Source organism: Diadema setosum, chromosome 18, assembly GCF_964275005.1.
Source record: "Diadema setosum chromosome 18, eeDiaSeto1, whole genome shotgun sequence".
In the NCBI taxonomy this organism is placed as follows: Eukaryota; Metazoa; Echinodermata; class Echinoidea; order Diadematoida; family Diadematidae; genus Diadema; species Diadema setosum.
The window spans coordinates 30,319,484-30,340,367 of record NC_092702.1 but is presented as its reverse complement, the minus strand read 5'-3'; the positions used below and the strand labels follow the sequence as shown (position 1 = coordinate 30,340,367).

General features: G+C 39.3%; 1 protein-coding gene across 1 annotated transcript in view; it reads right to left on the bottom strand.

The window, feature by feature from the left end:
- Window positions 1–14,102, bottom strand: part of LOC140241350 (nucleolysin TIAR-like) — a 105,201-nt gene extending 91,099 nt beyond the window's left edge. Inside the window, exons 1-3 of the mRNA XM_072321085.1 lie at window positions 14,071–14,102; window positions 13,838–13,934; window positions 6,124–6,222 (exon numbers count right to left, since the gene is read on the bottom strand). Coding sequence (XP_072177186.1) covers window positions 6,124–6,222; window positions 13,838–13,934; window positions 14,071–14,102 — 228 coding nt within the window. The remainder of the gene's footprint in view (window positions 1–6,123; window positions 6,223–13,837; window positions 13,935–14,070) is intronic.
- Window positions 14,103–20,884: the final 6,782 nt, after the last annotated feature.

The following is a 20,884-nucleotide window of genomic DNA, read 5'->3' as shown; positions in this document are numbered from 1 at the left end:
CAATTTCTGTATTGAAATGGTAAATTGTTACTATTTTCATTTGGCCTTCGACCCTTGACCTTTGAGCCTTAAATTCTAAGAGAATCACTGTCAGGCAGAACATGCAGAAATATGTACTAAGTTTCAAGATAACTTGAGCCACTTCCGAGATAAGGAGGAAGAAGTAAAGTTCAGCACTTTCACTTGACCTTTGACCTTTGACCTTTTTGGCAAAAAAAAAAACACCTTCCCAGAGAATCACTGTTGGGTTATACATGCATACACCAAGTTTAAAAAAAAAAAAGAATAATCCTGCAGGCAGTCCATAAATATGAGGGAAATAGTAAAATTTTGAAGTGTTGCCCTTGACCTTTGACCCCTGACCTTTGACCCCATGAACCCAAAATTCCCTAGATAATCACTGCCAGTCAGTACATGCATATATAGTATGTTCCATGAAGATACCTTGAACCATTTCCAAGATATGGAGAAAAAAGTGAAATTTTAACATTTTTACTGGACCTTTTGACCTTTCACCTTTGACCTCATGACCCTAAACTTTCACCAGAGAATCTTAATTGGGTAATACATGTATACACTAAGTTTCGAGAAAATATCTTCAGGCATTGCATAGATATAGGGGAAATAGTGAAATTTTGAGCATTTGACCTTGACCTTTGACCTTGAGCATGTGCAGTAGCACCCAAAAGTTGATAGGCACAACTTCACCCCCTCATACATATACATGCCAAGTTTCATGAGAGTACCTCCAAGGTTTTTTAGCTATGCTGTCCACAAAATTCATTACAGACAGACGGACGGACAACCCGAAAACATAATGCCTCCGGCACCACTTCGTGGCGGAGGCATAAAAACTAACCAACCCAACCTATAGCCTTTGTGCAAGACAAGCAGTCCTTGAATCGGTCCTCGCAACACCGTAGCACTACAGGGGCTCCAGGCCACAGAACCACACTCAAACACTGGATGAATTTAAGGGCTTCATATGCTCCACACCAACCTACTGGAAGAACATGGCATTGTAGCCAGTTCAAGAATTAGTGACATACCGGTACCCAATGACATGAAAAAGTTTCTACAGAGAGGAGTTCCAAGACTTGGCGCAACAATTCATTACCAGATTAACCCTATATATGGCATAGTGTTGTTGTGTGAGTGGCACAGTGTTAACAGGTTATTAATAATATGACAGTTCTATTTTGACAGAAAACATATGAAGTTATACATCAATGTAATCAGAATAAGATGTTCTTTATTTCTAGCTAAAAATTGTGGCAATATAGTGCCCATGTTCAAGGTCACTCTCATGCAAATCAAGGTCACATCGACAATTTCAATCAAATTCAGATCTTACCACCAGCAGAACTCACAAACCAAACACAGAAGTAAGGAGATCTATATATCAAAACGTAGGAAATTTATTCAGCTTTTAGAAAATAGAGGTAAAAGAATTATGCTAAGGCACTAAAAACATAATCACAAACATATGTTCTTTTGGCAAAAAAAACATGCATGGGACAATCCATGTGAAAAACATGTTACTGTTAGAAATTCAGGTTTTGTGTAACTTTATATTGCATATTATAACCATGATGATGAACAATGATTGTAACACTATTTATTATGAATGTTTTATGTTTTCAGGCTATTTTTCAGTATTATCAGTTATTACATGCACCTAATTGTCACTTCTGTACACCCTTGCCTGCAACTACGCATTTCTTGGGAATACAGTATAAATGTATGTAAACTAACGTGTCTCTTTTTTACCTGAGCTTGAATTTTAAAAGTGGGTTAAAACATGACATTATATTCTTGAGTGTGAATTATTAATTTTTGCTTTTGCTATGAATGAAAAGTGAATTCTGCATGTTTACCTGTAGCTGAACATACAATTTCATAATACAGACATGTACATTTACTTTCTTAGATTCAGGAAAAATAGTGATGGCTAGTAAGCGACATTGAAAATATATTTCTTTATACAGGTACAGTACTCTACATACGCACATACATGAAATGCTGACATTGCTGTGGCATAATTTGGAATAAAAAATAATATAGACCCTGCATATTGATAAATTCATACTCAAAGAAGATACTAATCACAGAGAGAGAGAGAATGAGATGAAATATCAGAGTAATGTGCAATCACAATCTGATGATGCTTTGCAAGGTGCATGAAGGTTCTGTTTTGACTGTTGATGTGTGTGGTGTACCTTTTGCACACAAACTGGTAATTATGTATGTTCACATAAGGCCCGTGCACACACAACGCGAAATTACAATCGCGATCCAAATTTCGATTTTTTTTTTTCGACTGTTCATACACAAGGAAAAATCGCACTTCGCACCAAGGAAAGAACGATCAGTGGCCAAATTGCGCATGCGCGAAACTTGTATGACCGAAGACTGACACCGCGGTCCCAATAATGTTGACGTTCACGCGCTACGAACGATGGGTTTAAAAATACTGATTTCTGAATCTCGATCGCGCTCACACACACGACGCTTGGCAAAATAATTGCGATTATTCTGAAAAATCGCACTAATAGTGCGAGTTGGATCGCGAAAATTAATGAAATTTTTCTGTCCACACAGGAAAAAATTTCGAAATTTTGATCGTGATAAGAAAATCGATTTTTAAATCGCACTTTTTCCCTTGTGTGTGAACGGGCCTATAGTCAAAGTAGCAGATTGGGTCAGAATTCCGTGCTGGTGCATTCTGAGGGCCTTGGTTTCGAACACGAAAGTCGGGCAAAGTTCAAATTCACGTTCTCCGGAGGCTGCACGATAGTCCAGCCGTCGGCAGTGGCCTGGGCTGCAGCTCCACCCGGTGGATCGGCATCACTGTCACTGCTGCTATCGCTAACTACACTACTAGCTGTGCTGCTCGCGACCGATGTCACCGTCTGATTTCCAGATCAAAATCAGAATCATCACTGTTCATCATGTCCATTGCGATGTCATTGTCAAAGTCACTGTCACTGTCATCGAAAATCTCGAACAATCCCGGTCGGGAAGAGCTCTCTCTCGAAGTTGACGGTCGATCCATCATCAAAACAATCACAGCGACATTGTACATCCACACTAAAATACCACTGCACACTATATACACACACGCAACGACAAATGCATATTAAAAGAAGTACCTGATTGGTCGATCAGTTGCATACATATGTATGGCATGGGGCACTAGTATAATAGATAACATGCAAACGCTTGGTAAACACCGTACAAACGTTTGCCAAACAATAATCGCTGATTGGTCAATTAGCAAACGTTTGCTAAAGGGAGATGCATACGTATGCCCGTTGCCATACGTATGCCCCAAACAAATTATGTCCACAATGGCCTTCCATATCCGTCGCCTCTCCCTCCCTTCTTCTACCACTGTCATCATCGGTGTCATTGTCACTGTCATCACTCAAGTCACTCTCGTACTTTCCGTACAACTTTCCGTACAATATAAGGTAAAAACTGGACGTTTTAATGTCTCAGCCAAGAAAGCAGATGCGACTACAGACAGGCCAGATATTGCATCCGCTCACCAAGAAATACGTGCTTTATGAATGGCGGCCTCGATGTCCCGCTGCACTCGTAAAGGGTTTTGTTCATTTCATGACGTCATATTTTAGGGCTCAAAAAAGACGGCTGTTCCCGAGTGAAAATCGGTGAAGTAAATCAGTCAGTTTTAACTCGCGATTTATCAGTGACGCGAATATCTTTTAATAAGTTACATTAAAAATCTGTTTTAGGAGACATTTCCCTCTGCTTTGACACCTTCTTTTATATGATTTTCTTGATTTTAATGTCTCGTTCACCATACTTTAAACATGTCAGACAGATAGGTGCACATTTCGTGTGGCATCTGTGATGTGAATGAAACATGATCTTTGTTTGATCGGGTATACTGCTTAATCAGGTAAGAAATGCTCTACCCAACAGTACCTGATTATCTAGTAGTACAATTGTACTATATCAGGGCTCGACACTAACGGTGGCCCGGGGCCACCAAAAACGCACGTCGGGCCACCAAAATTTCAGAAATGAAGAATTTGGTGGCCTTATCGGGCCACCAAAAAAGGTCGGATGTTTGCCTTTGGGCCACCAAAAATAAAAGTTAGTGTGGAGCCCTGACTATATGCAAATGATGCACAGGTCTGAGTGCATCAGTTGGAATTGTGTGCATTTAAGGTAACTCTGGAATGCTTAACCCAAGAGGCAGAGCCGATGGGGGTTTAGGCTAAATTCCACCGTTACCACAAGCACACTTTTCCTACTGATGAACGAAAAGGCATGTCATCTGTCATCTGTAAAACGGGGGACAATTTTCTTGCCAGAAATCCATTTTTACCTCCGCCAAGGGGGGAGGTTATGTTTTCGTTACCGTTGGTTTGTTCGGTGTTAGTTCGTTAGTTAGTTCGTTTGTCTGTGTGCAAAATAACTCAAAAAGTAGTTAACGGATTTGGATGAAACTTGCAGGAAAGGTTGAGAATGACAAGAGTAACAAATAATTAACTTTTGGTAGTGATCCGAGAATTTTGGGGAATTAATGAAGATTTTGATATTTTGGAAGGTAGGGTCAATGAACTTGGGAGTTCAGGCTGCGCTGAGGGTTTATGACGTAACAAAGGCTTCTATATTGGGAAATCGGGCGACCCTCAGCACACAATACTGTAAGTATGTATGGGTGAAAAGCACTGTATCTCTAAGGAAGAACATAACAAAATCAGTGGTGGAAATGAGCAGCATACTTGGTGGAGGTCTGCGCTCTCAGAGTGCTTCTCTAGTTTGATCATGTAACCTTGATGAAAAATTTACTGAATGCTTTCATTTTGGCTTGCCATAGATGAAAGCCATGCATCCAGTAATTACTGGATGCACAGTAATTTAGTGGATGCATGGTTTGCTACCCAATAGATGTCTCTTACCGAGAGCGCAAACCTTTTCTACAAGTGTGTGATTTTGTTCAGAGTAGCTGTCCTCCTTGGGGCAGCATGCCAGCAGATAAACATCAATACACAGCTCTCAACCAATGATATCACAGGCTTTTCACTCCCTGTTCTATGACAACTATTGAATCATTACGACAGCACTTTCACCCCGTCATGACCATTGATCAGTGACCTATATGAACATGAACTTATCAGCATGCTAAATCTAGGTTGCACACTGGCACTGCCCCGATGGTCCAGGACCAGTAACAATCACTGTTGGACCAGCAACATTTTCAGGCATGGACCAGTAAAAAATGGAAAACTGGTTACCTACTGGTCCGACAGCCAGGTTGGACCAGTAGAGAAAGGGGTTAGTGTGCAGCCCTGGCTAAATATTTGTCCTCCGAGGGTTGACTTGTCCTGTGGAAATCGGTCTCACCAGGTCTTCATATGACTTCAGCTCGAGGGTGCTGGCAAGGTCCCTTTAATTGACCCTGAAGCATACTTGGTGCATGCTCATTATCGGGAACAGAGTTTCGGTTTCATCCAATCACACAGGAGGGATTCAACCTCTAAATGACAATTTGTACTGTAATCAGAGATATTTCATTTTTACTTTCATCAGACATTGCTATAACACACGAGGATGCAGCAGTGTGACGACCATTCATTTTTAATTTTTTTTTTTCTAAACTTGCATCTTCCTTGCTGTTAACACTTCCCAAGTTTCCCATCCTGATCTGTGCATGTTTTCCTTCATCATTGAAGCCTCCAGCTAGATTTGGTGTTTATGAGTATGTTGCTTACAGTGATCAGAACATGATCACTCACAGGATTTTGTTTTTAAATGTCCTTGTATGTGTTCTGGAAATATTTTTCAGGGTAAATGTTGCCAATTTTGCGGCCAGAGGAGGCTAAATTTCTAGGCTTTATGAGGACTATTGAATCAATCAAATCAAAACAAATCCATTCAAATTCAATTCAATCCATCCACCATGTCATTATCATTCTCACGAACATGGATGTTTATGACTTCTGTCACTACACACACACACACACATACACATACACACGCACACAGACACTATGCAACAATTACAAAATGTACATGCCGTTTCTCAAACCACACTGACCACTTGCCAACAATCTGTGTTCCCTCCTCCTCCAGACGATGGACACTCACCTTGTCAAAAACCCGTCTCCCGTTCATGGCCCCTAGAGCTGTATTGGCGGAGATGTTATCGTAGAATTCAACGAAGCAGTATGGGTCGCTGTTCCCATGCTGATAAAAAGAAGGGAGAGTCAAGAGTAACATGAAATCACCATCGTGGTAAAAGTCACAACTAAGCCACCAAATTAATCATAACAAATTCCAGTAAAACACTCTTAGCATATACCCGGTATTTATCACTCAGTACGACTTCAAACATAAAAGGCATTACTACATCCAGTGTACTTCACAAAAGTATACACATTGTGAGAATCACTAAACTTCCTTTCTTCTTTTTGCTAAGTTTTTTCTCTCTTCTCTTTTGATAATGTGGCTTGGAGATATAGTGTGTGTGAAAACAGGTTAAGGTACAAGGGGTTTGTGTGTGGGTGTGGGGGGGGGGGGGTTCTTCCAACTAATGTATTAAATGCATTTCTAAGTCACTGATTGTCGTTGTGTCTGTTTCAGTAAATATCTGAATATTTCCAAGTTAAAATGCTTTTTTTTTTTTTTTCTTGTAAAAAAGGGTTCCAGTTCTCACATGCTGCTGTTTCAGGACTTTACGAGTCTAGGGACCCATTTCATAAAATGCTGATATGATTGCAACACTTGCTGAAATGGCAATTGTCATAGTAATGAAAAGAATCCAGCTTCCTGATTGGCTGTTGCTATTGGAAGTTGCCATTCCAGCAAGAGTTGCCATTCTAAGATCTTTTATGAAACGGGCCCCTGGTCTTGATGTTTCATGCTCCTCTGTCTTGATTTGTACTGTTCGAGATTAGACAAATAAATGAACAAATGAATAGATGAATGAATGAATGGATGACTGACTGAATGAATGAATGACTGACTGAATGAATGACTGACTGACTGAATGAATGAATGAATGACTGACTGACAGCACAGTCACTTCAGTACATTAAAGGCACTCAGTCGTCGTAGGCGATTTTGCAGCTCAGTAGAAAAGCACGACACGCTGCTTCTCCTGTTACCGTACCCCTCGTACGTACCGAATGCCGAACACAACGCTACGCAACGCATCAGCGAACACCCAGCTAGACTACGAGAGCCGTGCAAGCCGTCCACCCTAATTTCAACATGGACGCCCAAATACCTACCGAATGGGGCCGAATGGGTGCACGCACAAAACCGCATAACAGCCATGCGCATGAAAATCTCTCCTACGGGCTCCGACCGGTCATAACACAACTGAGAGAGCTGTGTGTGTACATACATACCTGGACCAGTCTCTGTTTATTTGCACTGTGGTGCCAATTTCAGCAATCTAAGCAATAATATTCTAAAATTTCTGGAAATATCCTATACAATATTATAGAGTATTTATATATTACGTAATTAAATATTTAGTTTTATAAATATGGTTTAATGAAGAAATATTAAAACTCTAAGCCCCATTACTATAGCAAGTTGCAATGCATATGGCAGGTTGTTTTGTTGTTTTGATCATTGTGCATTATCTGCTGCATATCCCATGTCAGCTGTGATACGTTCGGCCGGATCGTAACATACAAAGTCAATATAAAGTCATCGGTATGTCAATATCAATGTGTGTGGTGTGCGTGTACTGTTTGCAATAAAGAGTACTGCTTCAGTTCAGTTCAGTTCGGCTTAGTCTTTTTTAGTAATGAAACTTCACAATGGAGATCAAACAGCCGTCCAAGACTGCAAACATATTTACTTGTATGATGCTATCGACGAGTGGAGAACACAGAGAGCCGTGTTCTTAGCATGCTTACTAGGACAAGTAAGAGACCAGAAGGGGAAGCTTCAGCGTCAGCGTGCCGATGAAAAATTTGCTTTCCACTTGCTGGAGTTGCATGAACAGTTTTGTAGGATTTTAGAACGTGCAAATTCGTGTTACAGCATGCACGGTCGGTGGAATTGTAACTCAGCCTGAGACGTCGGCCCAGCTGCCTGCATGTCCAATGCCACAGCTTACGCCAATCAAGCAACCCCAGGCCAAGTCAACAACTTCAAGGAATCCAGATCCAGATGATGTGTAAATACCGGTACACGAATGATTGAAGTGTATGTAGGGCCTATAACGTTACAGCGCCTCTCTAACTCCCATAAAATTATAAATTTCTACTTGTACTGCCTATACTAAAAGACTAATAGTCTAGCACGGTTAGACTCTACTGTCTGAGGTAGAGCTTAGTAATCTACAAGTACAAACTGTAATACCGTCTTGGTCTAACGTTAGATCTATAAAAAAAAAAAAAGGTCATAAATTTACTCGTAACGGTTAGATCTAAAGTTTATCTAGACACTGATATTTAATTTTACTTGAGTACTTTGAACTACAGCTGTAGGTAGTAGATTTCTATACACAGCCCAGTCGCTGTTATAAATAAGGTTAGATGCTGTGCTTCGCGTCTGGTCGGGCTAGGGTAGTTTCAAATCATACGTGTGTTTATTACGCAAATTCCCCAAGAATATAATTTAGGATTTGCGAATAAATTTTAAATAATTGAACAGATCTTTCTCAAGCTACATCATACATGTAGTCAAGACAAATTACTAATTAACAGATAGAGCTATTGCCAATGTTATTGTAATTTGATCCTGGTGTTGATTAGATATAGATCTATTTACAGAAGATGATGAAATGGTGTGTCGGTTGGTGCACGGCCCCCTTTTGCCACGGCCACAGGTACACTGTGCAGTGCAACTGTGGCTGTTGGCCCTGCACGGCCACAGCCGCTTCCCCGTAAATGCCCTAGCAAGTACATGATACAGGGTCTCCGACCCAATCGTCCATGTTCAAAATAGACAGCTCAGCGGTCATGTCCGCAACCCATGACGATGTGTCATCGTCCATGATGGCCATCCTCACATTTACCTGCACACATGCATCTATTGTCAACTGATTGTGGTCTGTAGTTGTACTCTAGTCTGATCTGATCTGACGAGTATAGTTGACGAGTGACGACGATCAACGATGCGATGATGTATAGACTCTACTATACTATAGAAGGTGCGTATACATACCGTATGTACAAAGGCAGCTCAGGCGCTGTAACTACGGCCAGCGATATTGCGATCGCTACCGTATACCATGCATGCAATTCACATGTACAGTACGTACACATCTCAGCTGAGCTCAGCGCTCAAGCGAGGAATCGAGATACTATAGCGCGATATATTGCAGCAGGGATGTCTTGCGCACACACACATTTCGCTTCGTAGTAACTTCGGAAGCGAGTTTATGTGCGGCTGAAATATTTCCATGTACCCTCCCGACTGAGTGTCTTTAATATCACTACAAACTGCTGAATGCCAAACAGCAGCAGTCAGCTCTCCAACATCAACTAGAATTAAAGGAGAAGTCCGGACGATTTTGAATAAATTTCACCATAATCTACATAAATCAAGGACCATAATGACTAAGTTTCATTGAAAAAATACCCTCCCAACTCATCACAATCGATTTTTTAGCATCACTAATTTTGAATCTCAACTGTTCAATTTCTGTACGCCGGCGAGAAAGATCACGTGACGGCATGACGTATTAGAATCACATTGCTTTTTGTTTGGAGCGTCAGCTGGCTCGGGGAGCCCTGCTTGAGCAACGGCGACACGGGCCGAGCAAGCGGTAGCGTTCCGCGTGGTTCCGGCCACACAGGGGATGCACGCAGCATGATCGAAAATGTCGATGTGTGAGCGTTTGGGTGTTCTAATAAACCGGGCGATGGCCAGAAGAAGAGTATTTTGCCATTCCAAACTCAGAAAATGAGCGGGAAAGGTGTGCAAGATGGCTCTCCAATATTTTAATTGACAAGTTTGTCGTCAAAACTTACAAATACTACTCGATGCAGCCTCGTCATACTCCCCATCGGCGGCGTAACTGCAACCAGCAGTCCCATACGCATAACGTAATGGAGCTGCGCACTGTAGCATTCAGGATCATGATAAGGTAGTATCGCGGATAAATATCAACTTAAAATCGAAAAATTTCTTCAATTTGAAGACTTACCAGTGAAGTCGAAGTATTGACAACAGGCTTCGGGCAACGCTTGGTTCTGCCAATAGTCCCTTTCTGTTCAAATTAATGACTTAATGTGACTCGGTCGAGAGGAACCTGGGAGAGCTACACTGAATTGACGGCCAGCGCATAACCGGAGATGTGTGCGCACAGAGACGTCTCTTTGTGTGTGCGCCTGTGCTGGCCGTCAATAATTCAGTGTAGCTCTCCAAGGTTCCTCTCGACCGAGTCACATTAAGTCATCAATTTGAACAGAAAAGGACTATTGGCAGAACCAAACGTTGCCCAAAGTCTGTTGTCAATACTTTAACTTTACTGTTAAGTCTTCAAATTGAAGAAATATTTTGATTTTAAGTTGATATTTACCCGCGATGCTACCCGATCATGATCCTGAATGCTACAGTACGCAGTCCCATTACGCTATGTGTATGGGGCTGCTAGTCGCAGTTACCGGCGGCGGTACTATGATGAAGCTGGCGCTGGCGTTTCTTCCGCGGTTCAAGTTATACGTCGTAATTTACCACCGTCAGACATACTCAACAGTCTCGGACAACAAGAGAGGCAATAATTCTGAAATTGACAGACTGATTTCAGATTGTTTACACTCAGAAGTTGAAAAAAACGATCGCCGATTGTGATAGCATTTGGCAGCAGCAGACGTACATGTGTGCCTGATCACTCTGATGACAACAATAGCCAATGAAATGTAATTGATGGGGTGGACACTAATAAGTAAGGCAGTATTACAATACATATGATATTTCAATAAAATGAAAATGTTATAACATTGCAATTATTTTACATTAATCTTTGACGGATTTTATATAGATATATACCGAAGATCATTTGAATAAAGGAATACAGCATTTGGCAACAGCACTCCTAAAACAGTGTACAGACTCCTGCGGTAGCGCCAACTAGGCAGACCTCAGTAGGCATGCAGATACCGCGCCGCAGTCAGCAGTGCAATGAGAGATCGATGCGTAGCTGGGCTGCGCTCGCGGTGCTCCGCTGAGGAAAGTGAGTCTGTGACGTCACGCGCAATGCATACTGGGACAGATAGTACGAAGGGCTGCTCACGACGGATTCGAACATGAAGAATTACCTTATTTTTCAAAAAAATCATAGTAAATGTATCTGATGGTCTTTTCTCGTCGGGAAAAGGGTAATAGGTTCATGAAATATTCTTTACACGGGAAACGGCTAATAATTGTCCGGACTTCCCCTTTAAAGTGAAATGTAAGGGTAGTGGCCTGTAACAAACCAACTTGATCCTTATTTACTCAGGGAAGAATTATATCCCATTCTTACTTTGCTTAATTTTGTGTGTGCATGTGTGTGTAAGTACATTTGTCAGTGTTTTAGATTCGTTTCTTTTCCCTTTTTTTTTTTTTTTTGGTGGGGGGGGGGGGGTGTGTGTGAGTGATATAAATACATACACCTGCATCAATTTCAATTCAGTTCAGACTCAATGCTGACAAGGGCCTACTGCTATTCACGCTGGGTAAACCACATATCATATGGGGTCTGTCTCATTTATCAATTTTAAGGGTCAGGGTGAGATGGCCAAAATGGTTTGCACAATGTTTTTTAGGTAGAACTAGAAGGGAATATGCTCAGTGTCCTACTACTATCTAACACGGAACCTGGAGTCATTCCTAGAATCCTAGGTCAGGTAATAGCGCTACTGCTAGTGGATGGAGGTGTCTCAAAGTTGAAACTCGTCATGCGCATGGCAGATTGTCGTTACATAATACAGCGCTTCAAAGCGCATGGCAGATAGTTGTTACGGTGTTACTGTGTGGGGTGCTCATAGGGTTAACAACATTCTGCCATGCGCAGGGAAGTGCGCTAACAACAATCTGCCATGGCGACAAACTCTTTCCTGGAACACAAGCTAACATGATTAACAATGTACAACTACATCCTTACTCCTCGACACCAAAGCAAAGGCAAAGGCTGAATTCTAATGTACAGTCAACCTCACGTAAGTCAACATAATCGGGACTGAGCAAAACATGTTGACTTGCGCGAAAGTCGACTTACGCATAAGTCCACATTTTGTCGACTTATAAATGAAAACTAATTTCCACTGTAAAGAGTAAGATTTGGATCACAATGCGGATCACTATCCAAATCCTACTCCTTTTGCCGCCAAAACATGCCTCCTGACATTAGCAACAATAATGTTTTAGTTCATGCATAAATCTCGCGCGGACTTGAAGGACAACGTACAATTCCCAAACCTCTCGAGAGATTTTGAGACAGCGGGATCGGAAACCTGGGCCCGTTTCTAGACACTATTACATTTTAAACTTGATTTGAAAAATCAAATGCAAATTCCCCAAATTGCATGCAACTTTGAAAAAACTTAAATTTCTATGGCCTGAAATCAGGTCTGTAAACGTCCTTATCGCTTCACTCCTCATCTGCGTGTTATTATGAATGGCATTCACTCTCGTATACTACAACGTAAAACGTAGTCGGAGAGGAGCCCTCTAGCTCTCCGACTACCTACGTTGTACGTTGTAGTATACGAGAGTGAATGCCATTCAAATAACACGCAGATGAGGAGTGAAGCAATAAGGACGTTTACAGACCTGATTTCAGCCACAGATTTCGGTGAGTTTTTGACGTAAAGTAACCAAAAAACGCATACCAATTATTGAATGATTATCATAGGTTACGTTAATTCCTTGTATTTTAGTTTTCCATGATTAATAAAGATATTCATGAAGGAGTCGCACAACCATACTGAAAAATGACAACGTCTGCGAAGGAATACAGGTGCAGCCGCGTCGCTTCGCGACAGCGGCTGCGTGTAGTTAACCTGCACCAGACGATACACACAGACACAATAACACCTGTAACTACGTACAGTACTCCAGTGTCAATGAGTGTATACCGATACCAGTACCCTTTCTATTCAAGCGTACAAGACAATTATGGATGCATGGCGTGAACGCTACCCCCTAACCGCGCCGTACACTAGCGATTTAGCGAGAAGAAATGCTGCGAATTGGAGCAGGAAAACAATTCTGCGATAAGAATTTGAGCGAAAAATTGTCGACTTAGACGAGGGAATTAACACGTATTTCAGCTCAGTTGGCACTGAAAATCACGTCGACTTATAAATGTCGACTAATACGAGGAAATTTTCAAGGAATAACAAAGGCAAAAATCGGGACTTTTTTATCGTGTCGACTTAAGCGAGTTGTCGACTTATGTGATGTCGACTTAAGCGAGTTGTCGACTTATGTGATGTCGACTTAAGCGAGGTTTACTGTACATATAGGGCCTAAATAAGGTAGCATTTCCAAGTCACAATATAATCATAAAACGTTTATTAAGTTAGTTTTAAGGTACCAGTAACCAATGGTAACTGGAAAGTCTGCCAAGGTTTTTTATATCACACAACGATGAACAAATAGCCGCTGGCCTGGCTTGGTGCACTCTACACCACAGTGGCGGTGCTGCACTGTTGATGGAGTTTGAAGCCATAACGAACGTACACGTGGACCATCGGTTAACGCAGGGTGGCGTTGTAGCAATTTATCTACTCGCGGCCTGTAACGTTAGCGTGCCATTGCATGCACTGTGTGTCGCACCTATGCATTACGTACAGTCATGCATGTATGAGAGTGGTAGGAAAGCTACAAAAATGGAAAGCGATATACTCACATCAGAGATCATCTTACAACTCTTGCATGGTGCAATTTGACTAAAAAGTTGATATACGAGTTCCTCTGTAATTTGGCGATCCAAGTTTCCAACATATCTGTCGAAGAAATACAGATGAGACAGACATTATTCATATTTAATTGATAATCGAGCTGGTTGATCAATCCGAACTTCGGCATGTTTGGTAAACAAGTTCGTCATTTCAAACTACACATACGCACAGTCATACTTACAGTGTCCTTTGCTGGCCGTCATTTTCATACATCTGAAAGAACAAGAAAGGGATATCACATTAGTTCAGGAAGCATTTCTCTTAAACCACTAAGAAAACGACAAATGGAATCGAACTTACCATCTGCATGTATGGATACATAGCGTCCATATTTCCTGATTCGTTTGCCATCTTGGCTATCGTCGTATGCGACTGCGAATCACCGCGCGATGTGCGTGATTATGACTGTATTTTTCCAAGCTTCTAACGCGTTAGGGCGGCACAAGGCCATCGCAACCCGCGGGCAGGACTTGAAAAGTAGCCCAACTACAAATTTGTAATTGTTCGTGTGAACGTAGGACATACAGCGTTTTCAGTCGGGCACAATACGAGTAAACGGAACTGAAAAATCCCACAATTCAATAGGCCTACATGACATCTTTGTACTGTAAGTGTATGAGTCCATGCAAGGAAATAAATAGTATAATCATCGATAAATCAAACGCCGAAATTCAAATGCTTAGGCCTTTTGCAAACTAATATCGATTTTGTAATTGCTCATCGCACTTAAAACTAATCATATTAATTATACTAATTATGTATAGGTCTAATGCGATTCCATGATAAGGTCACTTTATTTTTCTCTTTTTATGATGTCTGGCTTTTGACCAGGAACGGAAGATTTTCTTTTACAGTTCATAGTACTCTGCTCGACCAAATGTTGTGAAAATGTCGAAACTGCAGTGGTTTCAAAATGTTAACCTGATCTGGATTCTGGTGTCTCTGTAGGTGTAATATTCATTGTATGCTAGCTAGGCTGGTGTTATTTTCAGTTGTTGTTGTTGTTTTGTTTTGGGTTTGTTTTTGTTTTAATTCACTGTTGTTTATATTATACATAAATGATATTGTAAATGTTTCTAATTCCGATACCTCATCGTACATATTATATGCTGATGACACTAATATATTGTTCAGTGGTAAGGATCTTCCTTCTTTGCAAGATCAAGTAAATACATGTAGTAACCTTTCAAAATTGTGTACATGGTTTCAGGCAAATCGATTATCTGTTAACCCCCGCAAATGTAACTTTATTGTTTTTAGTAATCGTAACAAATCATATGACACTGATTTTGTCAAAGTGGAATTGAATGATGTTCAAATTCCCAGAGTAGAGAAAACAAAATTTCTTGGTGTTATTTTAGATTCAAAATTAACATGGAAGCCTCATATACAAGAGACATAGAAAAAAATATCAAAGAACATTGGTATTCTAAGCTACATGTTACCTACTGATGTATTACGGATGTTACTCCACTCTTGTTTTGCCCTATTTGTCTTATTGCAACATGGTGTGGGGAAGTACTTTTCAGTCCAGTCTAAAGAAATTGACTTCAAAGCAAAATAAAATAGTAAGAGTTACACATGGAGCGAACCCGAAATCTAAAGCAGGCCCGTTATACTCAAAACTAAAATTGCTTACTTTGAAAAATATCACCACCTATCAGCAATGTATTTTTGTATATCAGTGTGTCAACAAACTTATGCCTGACCATTTTGTTCAATTTTTTGATATCAATCAGAATGTGCATATACATGCTCCTCGTCATTAATGCATTTGCCCAGACCCAGAACCTTTTCGTTTTATGGGCCCCAAGAAATGGAACAATTTATCTAAAGACATAAGAAATGCACAATCTCAAAATTGTTTTAAGATAAGACTCAAGAAAAAGTTGTATTCATCCATATAAGGTAGTTTATAGTGAGGGCTGCTAAATTTATCTTGATTTATTAAAATGCATTATACATGTACATGTATGTACAATGTTGCCTTGTTTGTTTTAGTATTACAAGTGTATTTATTTTTGGGTTCTCTTTACCTCTCCTTAATGTATTTTTTTCCTCTCTTTCTTCTCTTTTCTTTTCTTTCTCTTTTTCCTTCTTCCTATCTGTTTTCCTCCTGCATCCTTAGCTTTAGTCTCTTGTGTATCTGTATTTCGTCTTGTAAATGTATATTAATGTCTTTTTAGCTATGTTTCAATCAGATTCAACTACGTTTTCAAATGTTAAAGGTGCACTCACTTCAAGCTGTGCTTACCGAGTTGTCACCTCCAGTTTGTTATTACTGAATTGTTACTGTTGTTACACGAAGTGATCTGCAAATAAATGTTCTATTGAATTGAATTGAATTGAATTGAATTGAATTGAATTGAATTGAATTAATTCGTGATGTAGAACCTATTAGGCAGAGCTCACCCGGTGGCCTTTGGCCACTTAAAAATTGGTGTCGAGCCATCAAATCTATCTTTTCACTGGGACCCGATTCAAAATGGATTGTTACAATTGCTTTTTTTTCGGGCCACCAACACTTTAGATTTAAAGATTTTTTTTTTTTACTGGCCCGAGAGGGCCACCAGACAAAAAAAAAAAAGAAAAAGAAAAAAAAAAGTGTTGAGCCCTCCTATAGGCCTGTAGGTCCTTTTACATTGTACCGGCTACTTTACCAATGTTTGCCACGTATAACTGCTGAGGATGTAATAACTGTTAGACCTTACTTGTTCGTTGGGCCTAGGCTTCCAATCCCCCCCCCCCCCCCCGTGGCACCATTCAATAATGAAATTCATCGTCACTTTCATGTCATTGTCATTGTCATTGTCATTGTCATTGTCATTGTCATTGTCATTGTCATTGTCATTGTCATTGTCATTATTTCAATCCATATTACAAAAAAAGAAAGGAGAGCCTTCATTGTAATGAAGGTTTTATTGACTCAAAGGTAGATTGGCCGATATTGCCCACAATTCCCATGCTTTAGCAGTCCTCCCCATTTCCATACTGTATGCGAAAAGTCCGGTGTTTAATAAGAAGCACCGAGCTGGTGATAAATTTTCGGTGCTCATTTGTGGTGTTAGATCAACACCTCCGGGTGTCACTTCAAAATATAAAATTGTTTTTGAGTAGTTTCTCAGTAACTTTTTTTTCTTGTTGATTTTAAACTTCAACAAGACGATCAAGAATAAGTTCCGATAAAGTACTTGATTTTTGAAAAAAGGGTGTGAACACACTTAAACCACAATAACACCAGTTGGTGTGGTCTCTTATTGAAGCTGGGCGGGTGTTATACCATTGTCATTAACACCAGCAATATCAAATCAACACCATGCGGTGTCATTGTTGAATTAACACCAGAGCAGTGTCAAAAATATCACCAGCTGCAGTGTCAAATTAACACCATGAAGTAACACTTTTCAACACCATCACAACATACTTTCTACATCTGTGGGTGTGGTCCTCCATTGACACTTGATCGGTGTTAGATTTAGCACCCGCAGTGTTAAATCTAACACCGATGTTTTTGCAGTGCAGCATTTCCGTCTTCCGTACGATGTAATATGTATTAAATGATTTGTAATGAAGTATTATAAGCCATATAGGCCCAATGCTTTTCCAGAGGCCGTCGTCAAACTAAAGCTTCAACTTAAGATGACGGTCTCCTGCATTTTGTAGGTAATCAATTTGATTTAATCAATGATTTTCCAACTGTTTTTGTATGATTATAATTCACCTACACAACATTCCATGATTGGCACATTATTTTTATATTCATTTTGTTGGATATTTAATGTGATTAGTATTGGTAAATTGTTGTATTAGCCTATATAGGAATATAATGTATTATAGGGGCCTATATACCTTGTGAAAATGCGGAAATAAATCAAATCAAATCAAAATCAAAGAAATCAATTCTTACTTTCTTTGAACTTATCTTTAATTGTGTATTGTGATGTAATTTATGTATTCAATTTCTGTAAAATATCTATATTACGAATTCTGTGCCAACTGTTTCTTGGAAATGGAAAAATAAATGAATGAAAATGAAAATTAAAGTACGAAAAGACCGCAACGTCGAAATAGGAATTGAGCAAGATAGGCTTATGATGCAGCTTTAACTGATTCATAACAAGATATCAAAATGCAAATAATAATTATGTCATCTTTAGGTGTAGGCCTACATGACTGTTTTCGGGTTGATTGATTTTCAGAGTTAGTCTGTTCTTGCTATTATGTTTTTGTTTGTTTGTTTGTTTGTTTTTTTTTGGGGGGGGGGGGTACAAAATTGTATGGATTGAATAATTATAAACTTATTACCACATATCTGGACTAATTTATAATTCCCGAATCTTCACAACTCTATATCAAATAATTTCATGTAAATTGATATGGATGAATGTTCCCATCCATAGCAACGTGCCCATTAAGAAGACGAATGTACTTAAGAATCGTCCGGAAATTCTGAATGTTCATAAGACGACGGTTTTTAACACACACACACACACACACACACACACACACACACACACACACACACACACACACACACACACGCACGCACACACACACACATAATACGTGCTGCGCATATTATGGTGACTGCGCAGCTGCTTACCACCACCACACCACCCTACCTTGATCTGTATATTTTTTTACAAAGTTTGCTATTGCTTAAAAGGACAAGTTCACCTTCATAGACATGTGGATTGAGTGAATGCTGCAATAGAACATATCAATGAGAGTTTGAGGAAAATCGGACAATCCGTTGAAAAGTTATGAATTTTTGAAGTTTCTGCTCAGTCACTGCTTGATGAGAAGACTACTACAGCTGATGATGTCACATGCGTACAACGATATAAGGAAAATAAAATGAGAATTTCACAAAACTTTACCTTTGAGTAAAGTGCACATTTCTTTGACTTGTTACTGACGTATGTTAAGGATAATATTATTCCCCCTGCCTGTCTGAAAGAGAGAAGTTGAGTATTCTTTTGTTATGCAAGAAAAGTGAAAATATGTTGAATTTTCTTTATTCTTTCTTTATATTGTTGTACACATGTGACATCACAAGCTATAGTAGTCTTCTCATCCAACCGTGACTGAGCAGAAACTTAAAACTTCATAACTTTAGAACGGATTGTCAGATTTCCTCAAACTCTCACTAAATGTGTTCTAATTATTGCTGCATTCTCTCGACTCACATATCTATATATGAAGGTGAACTTGTCCTTCAACTCGACAACACCCTTTTCATTCATTTATTCAAAGGGTTAGAGCCCATCAAGCATTAAATAAAGGTTTCTGCACTTTATTGGACAAAAATGACTCGACAATATGTACGAAGGACCTAAACAATATGATGATTGTATAGGCCTATACTTGTATGTTTTTGCTTTTTTTATTACTTTTTTTGTTTGTGAACGAATGAAATGAAAATGAATCTCAACTGAACTGAACTGAAATTGAATTGACGTGTGACCACCTCCCTGATTCATGTCAATACCCATAATTTTGTATAAAACGTATAAGGCGATGACATCATAACCCCCTTAAATAGGATCGCAACTAAGATTAATCGTTCGTGAAAAACTTGACATCCCTGATATTCTAACTATAAACGTATTTCTTCGTATTCATAAAACTCTTACTGTTTATTTCATTCGACTTTACCCTTCATTAAAGGTCAATATTGCTCGAATACGTGATGGCGTTAAGTGCAATTAGATTAATGATTTTAAAAAGGCCAGTACGCGTTTGACATCCAAACTAGGTTTTACTACATTGGCTGCCAGATGGGTTGAGACTTAATGAATGTCGATATCTCTGAATGTTTTCAGATTGCCCCTACAGGGGCAATATTTTTGGACTTGGAAAAAGCGTTCGATGTAATTCCCCATATAGTAAGATTCTTGAAAAAATGACATATTATGGTTTTTCAAGTCGAGAGTATGATTGGTTTAGATGTTATTTTCATGAAAGATCGCAGTGTGAATCTGTAAATGAATATACAAGTGATTATGTAGTTATGAAATCGGGCGTACCCCAGGGGTCCATCCTTGGTCCTCTGATTTTTTGTTTGTATATTAATGATATTTGCAGTTTGAAATTTAATGCTTCTACTATAATTGTCCTTATATGCGGACGATACTGCAGTGTTTACTAATGGACTCAATTTTTTTACAAATTCAAAAAATTCTTCAAAAGGATTTTGATTTAATTACACGATGGTTGAAATGTAATGATTTGATATTGCATTCTGAGAAAACTAAGATAATGTTTTTTCGTCCGAAAAGAAAATTGAGAAATAAAGCACCTGTAATCATGTATAATGATATTGTATTAGAAATCACTGATACTGTTAAATATTTGGGAGTTATATTAGATTCCCAATTATTGTGAAATGATCATATACTGCATGCAGTTACGTGGAAAGATATCTCGAGCAATAGGATGCATCCATCGTATAAAAAATCTGTTACCCCAAAAAATGTTGATTAATTTATATTTTGCTTTTATATTGCCACATATTGATTATTGTTGTACGGCATGGGGTAGTTGTTCTAAGACTAATGGGCAAAAATTACAAAGAATGCAGAATAAATATGCGCGCTTACTTAGTGTTGATTGTTATACTCCTCAGTGTTCTCTGCTCACCACTTTAAACTGGCTCTCGGTTGAAGAAAGAATCAAGTTACAATATTGCATTTATACTTACCTGCAAAATCCGTCATAATCTGGTACCTACTTATTCAAATCCTCTAATCACTTCTTATTCAGCTAATTATTACAAAACACGATAATTGCACTCTATCAATACCTTACCCGAAAACCGAATATAAGAAACATTCCTTTTCGTACACCGGTAGCTCTCTTTTCAACAAACTCCCCATTGAAGTACAACTGTCTTCGTCACTGACTATATTCAAAACAAATTGTTTAAGATTTATCCGCATGCTTTAATTTTTGTCTTCCAATGAATCCAATAAGACCTCTTTTTTTTTTTTTTT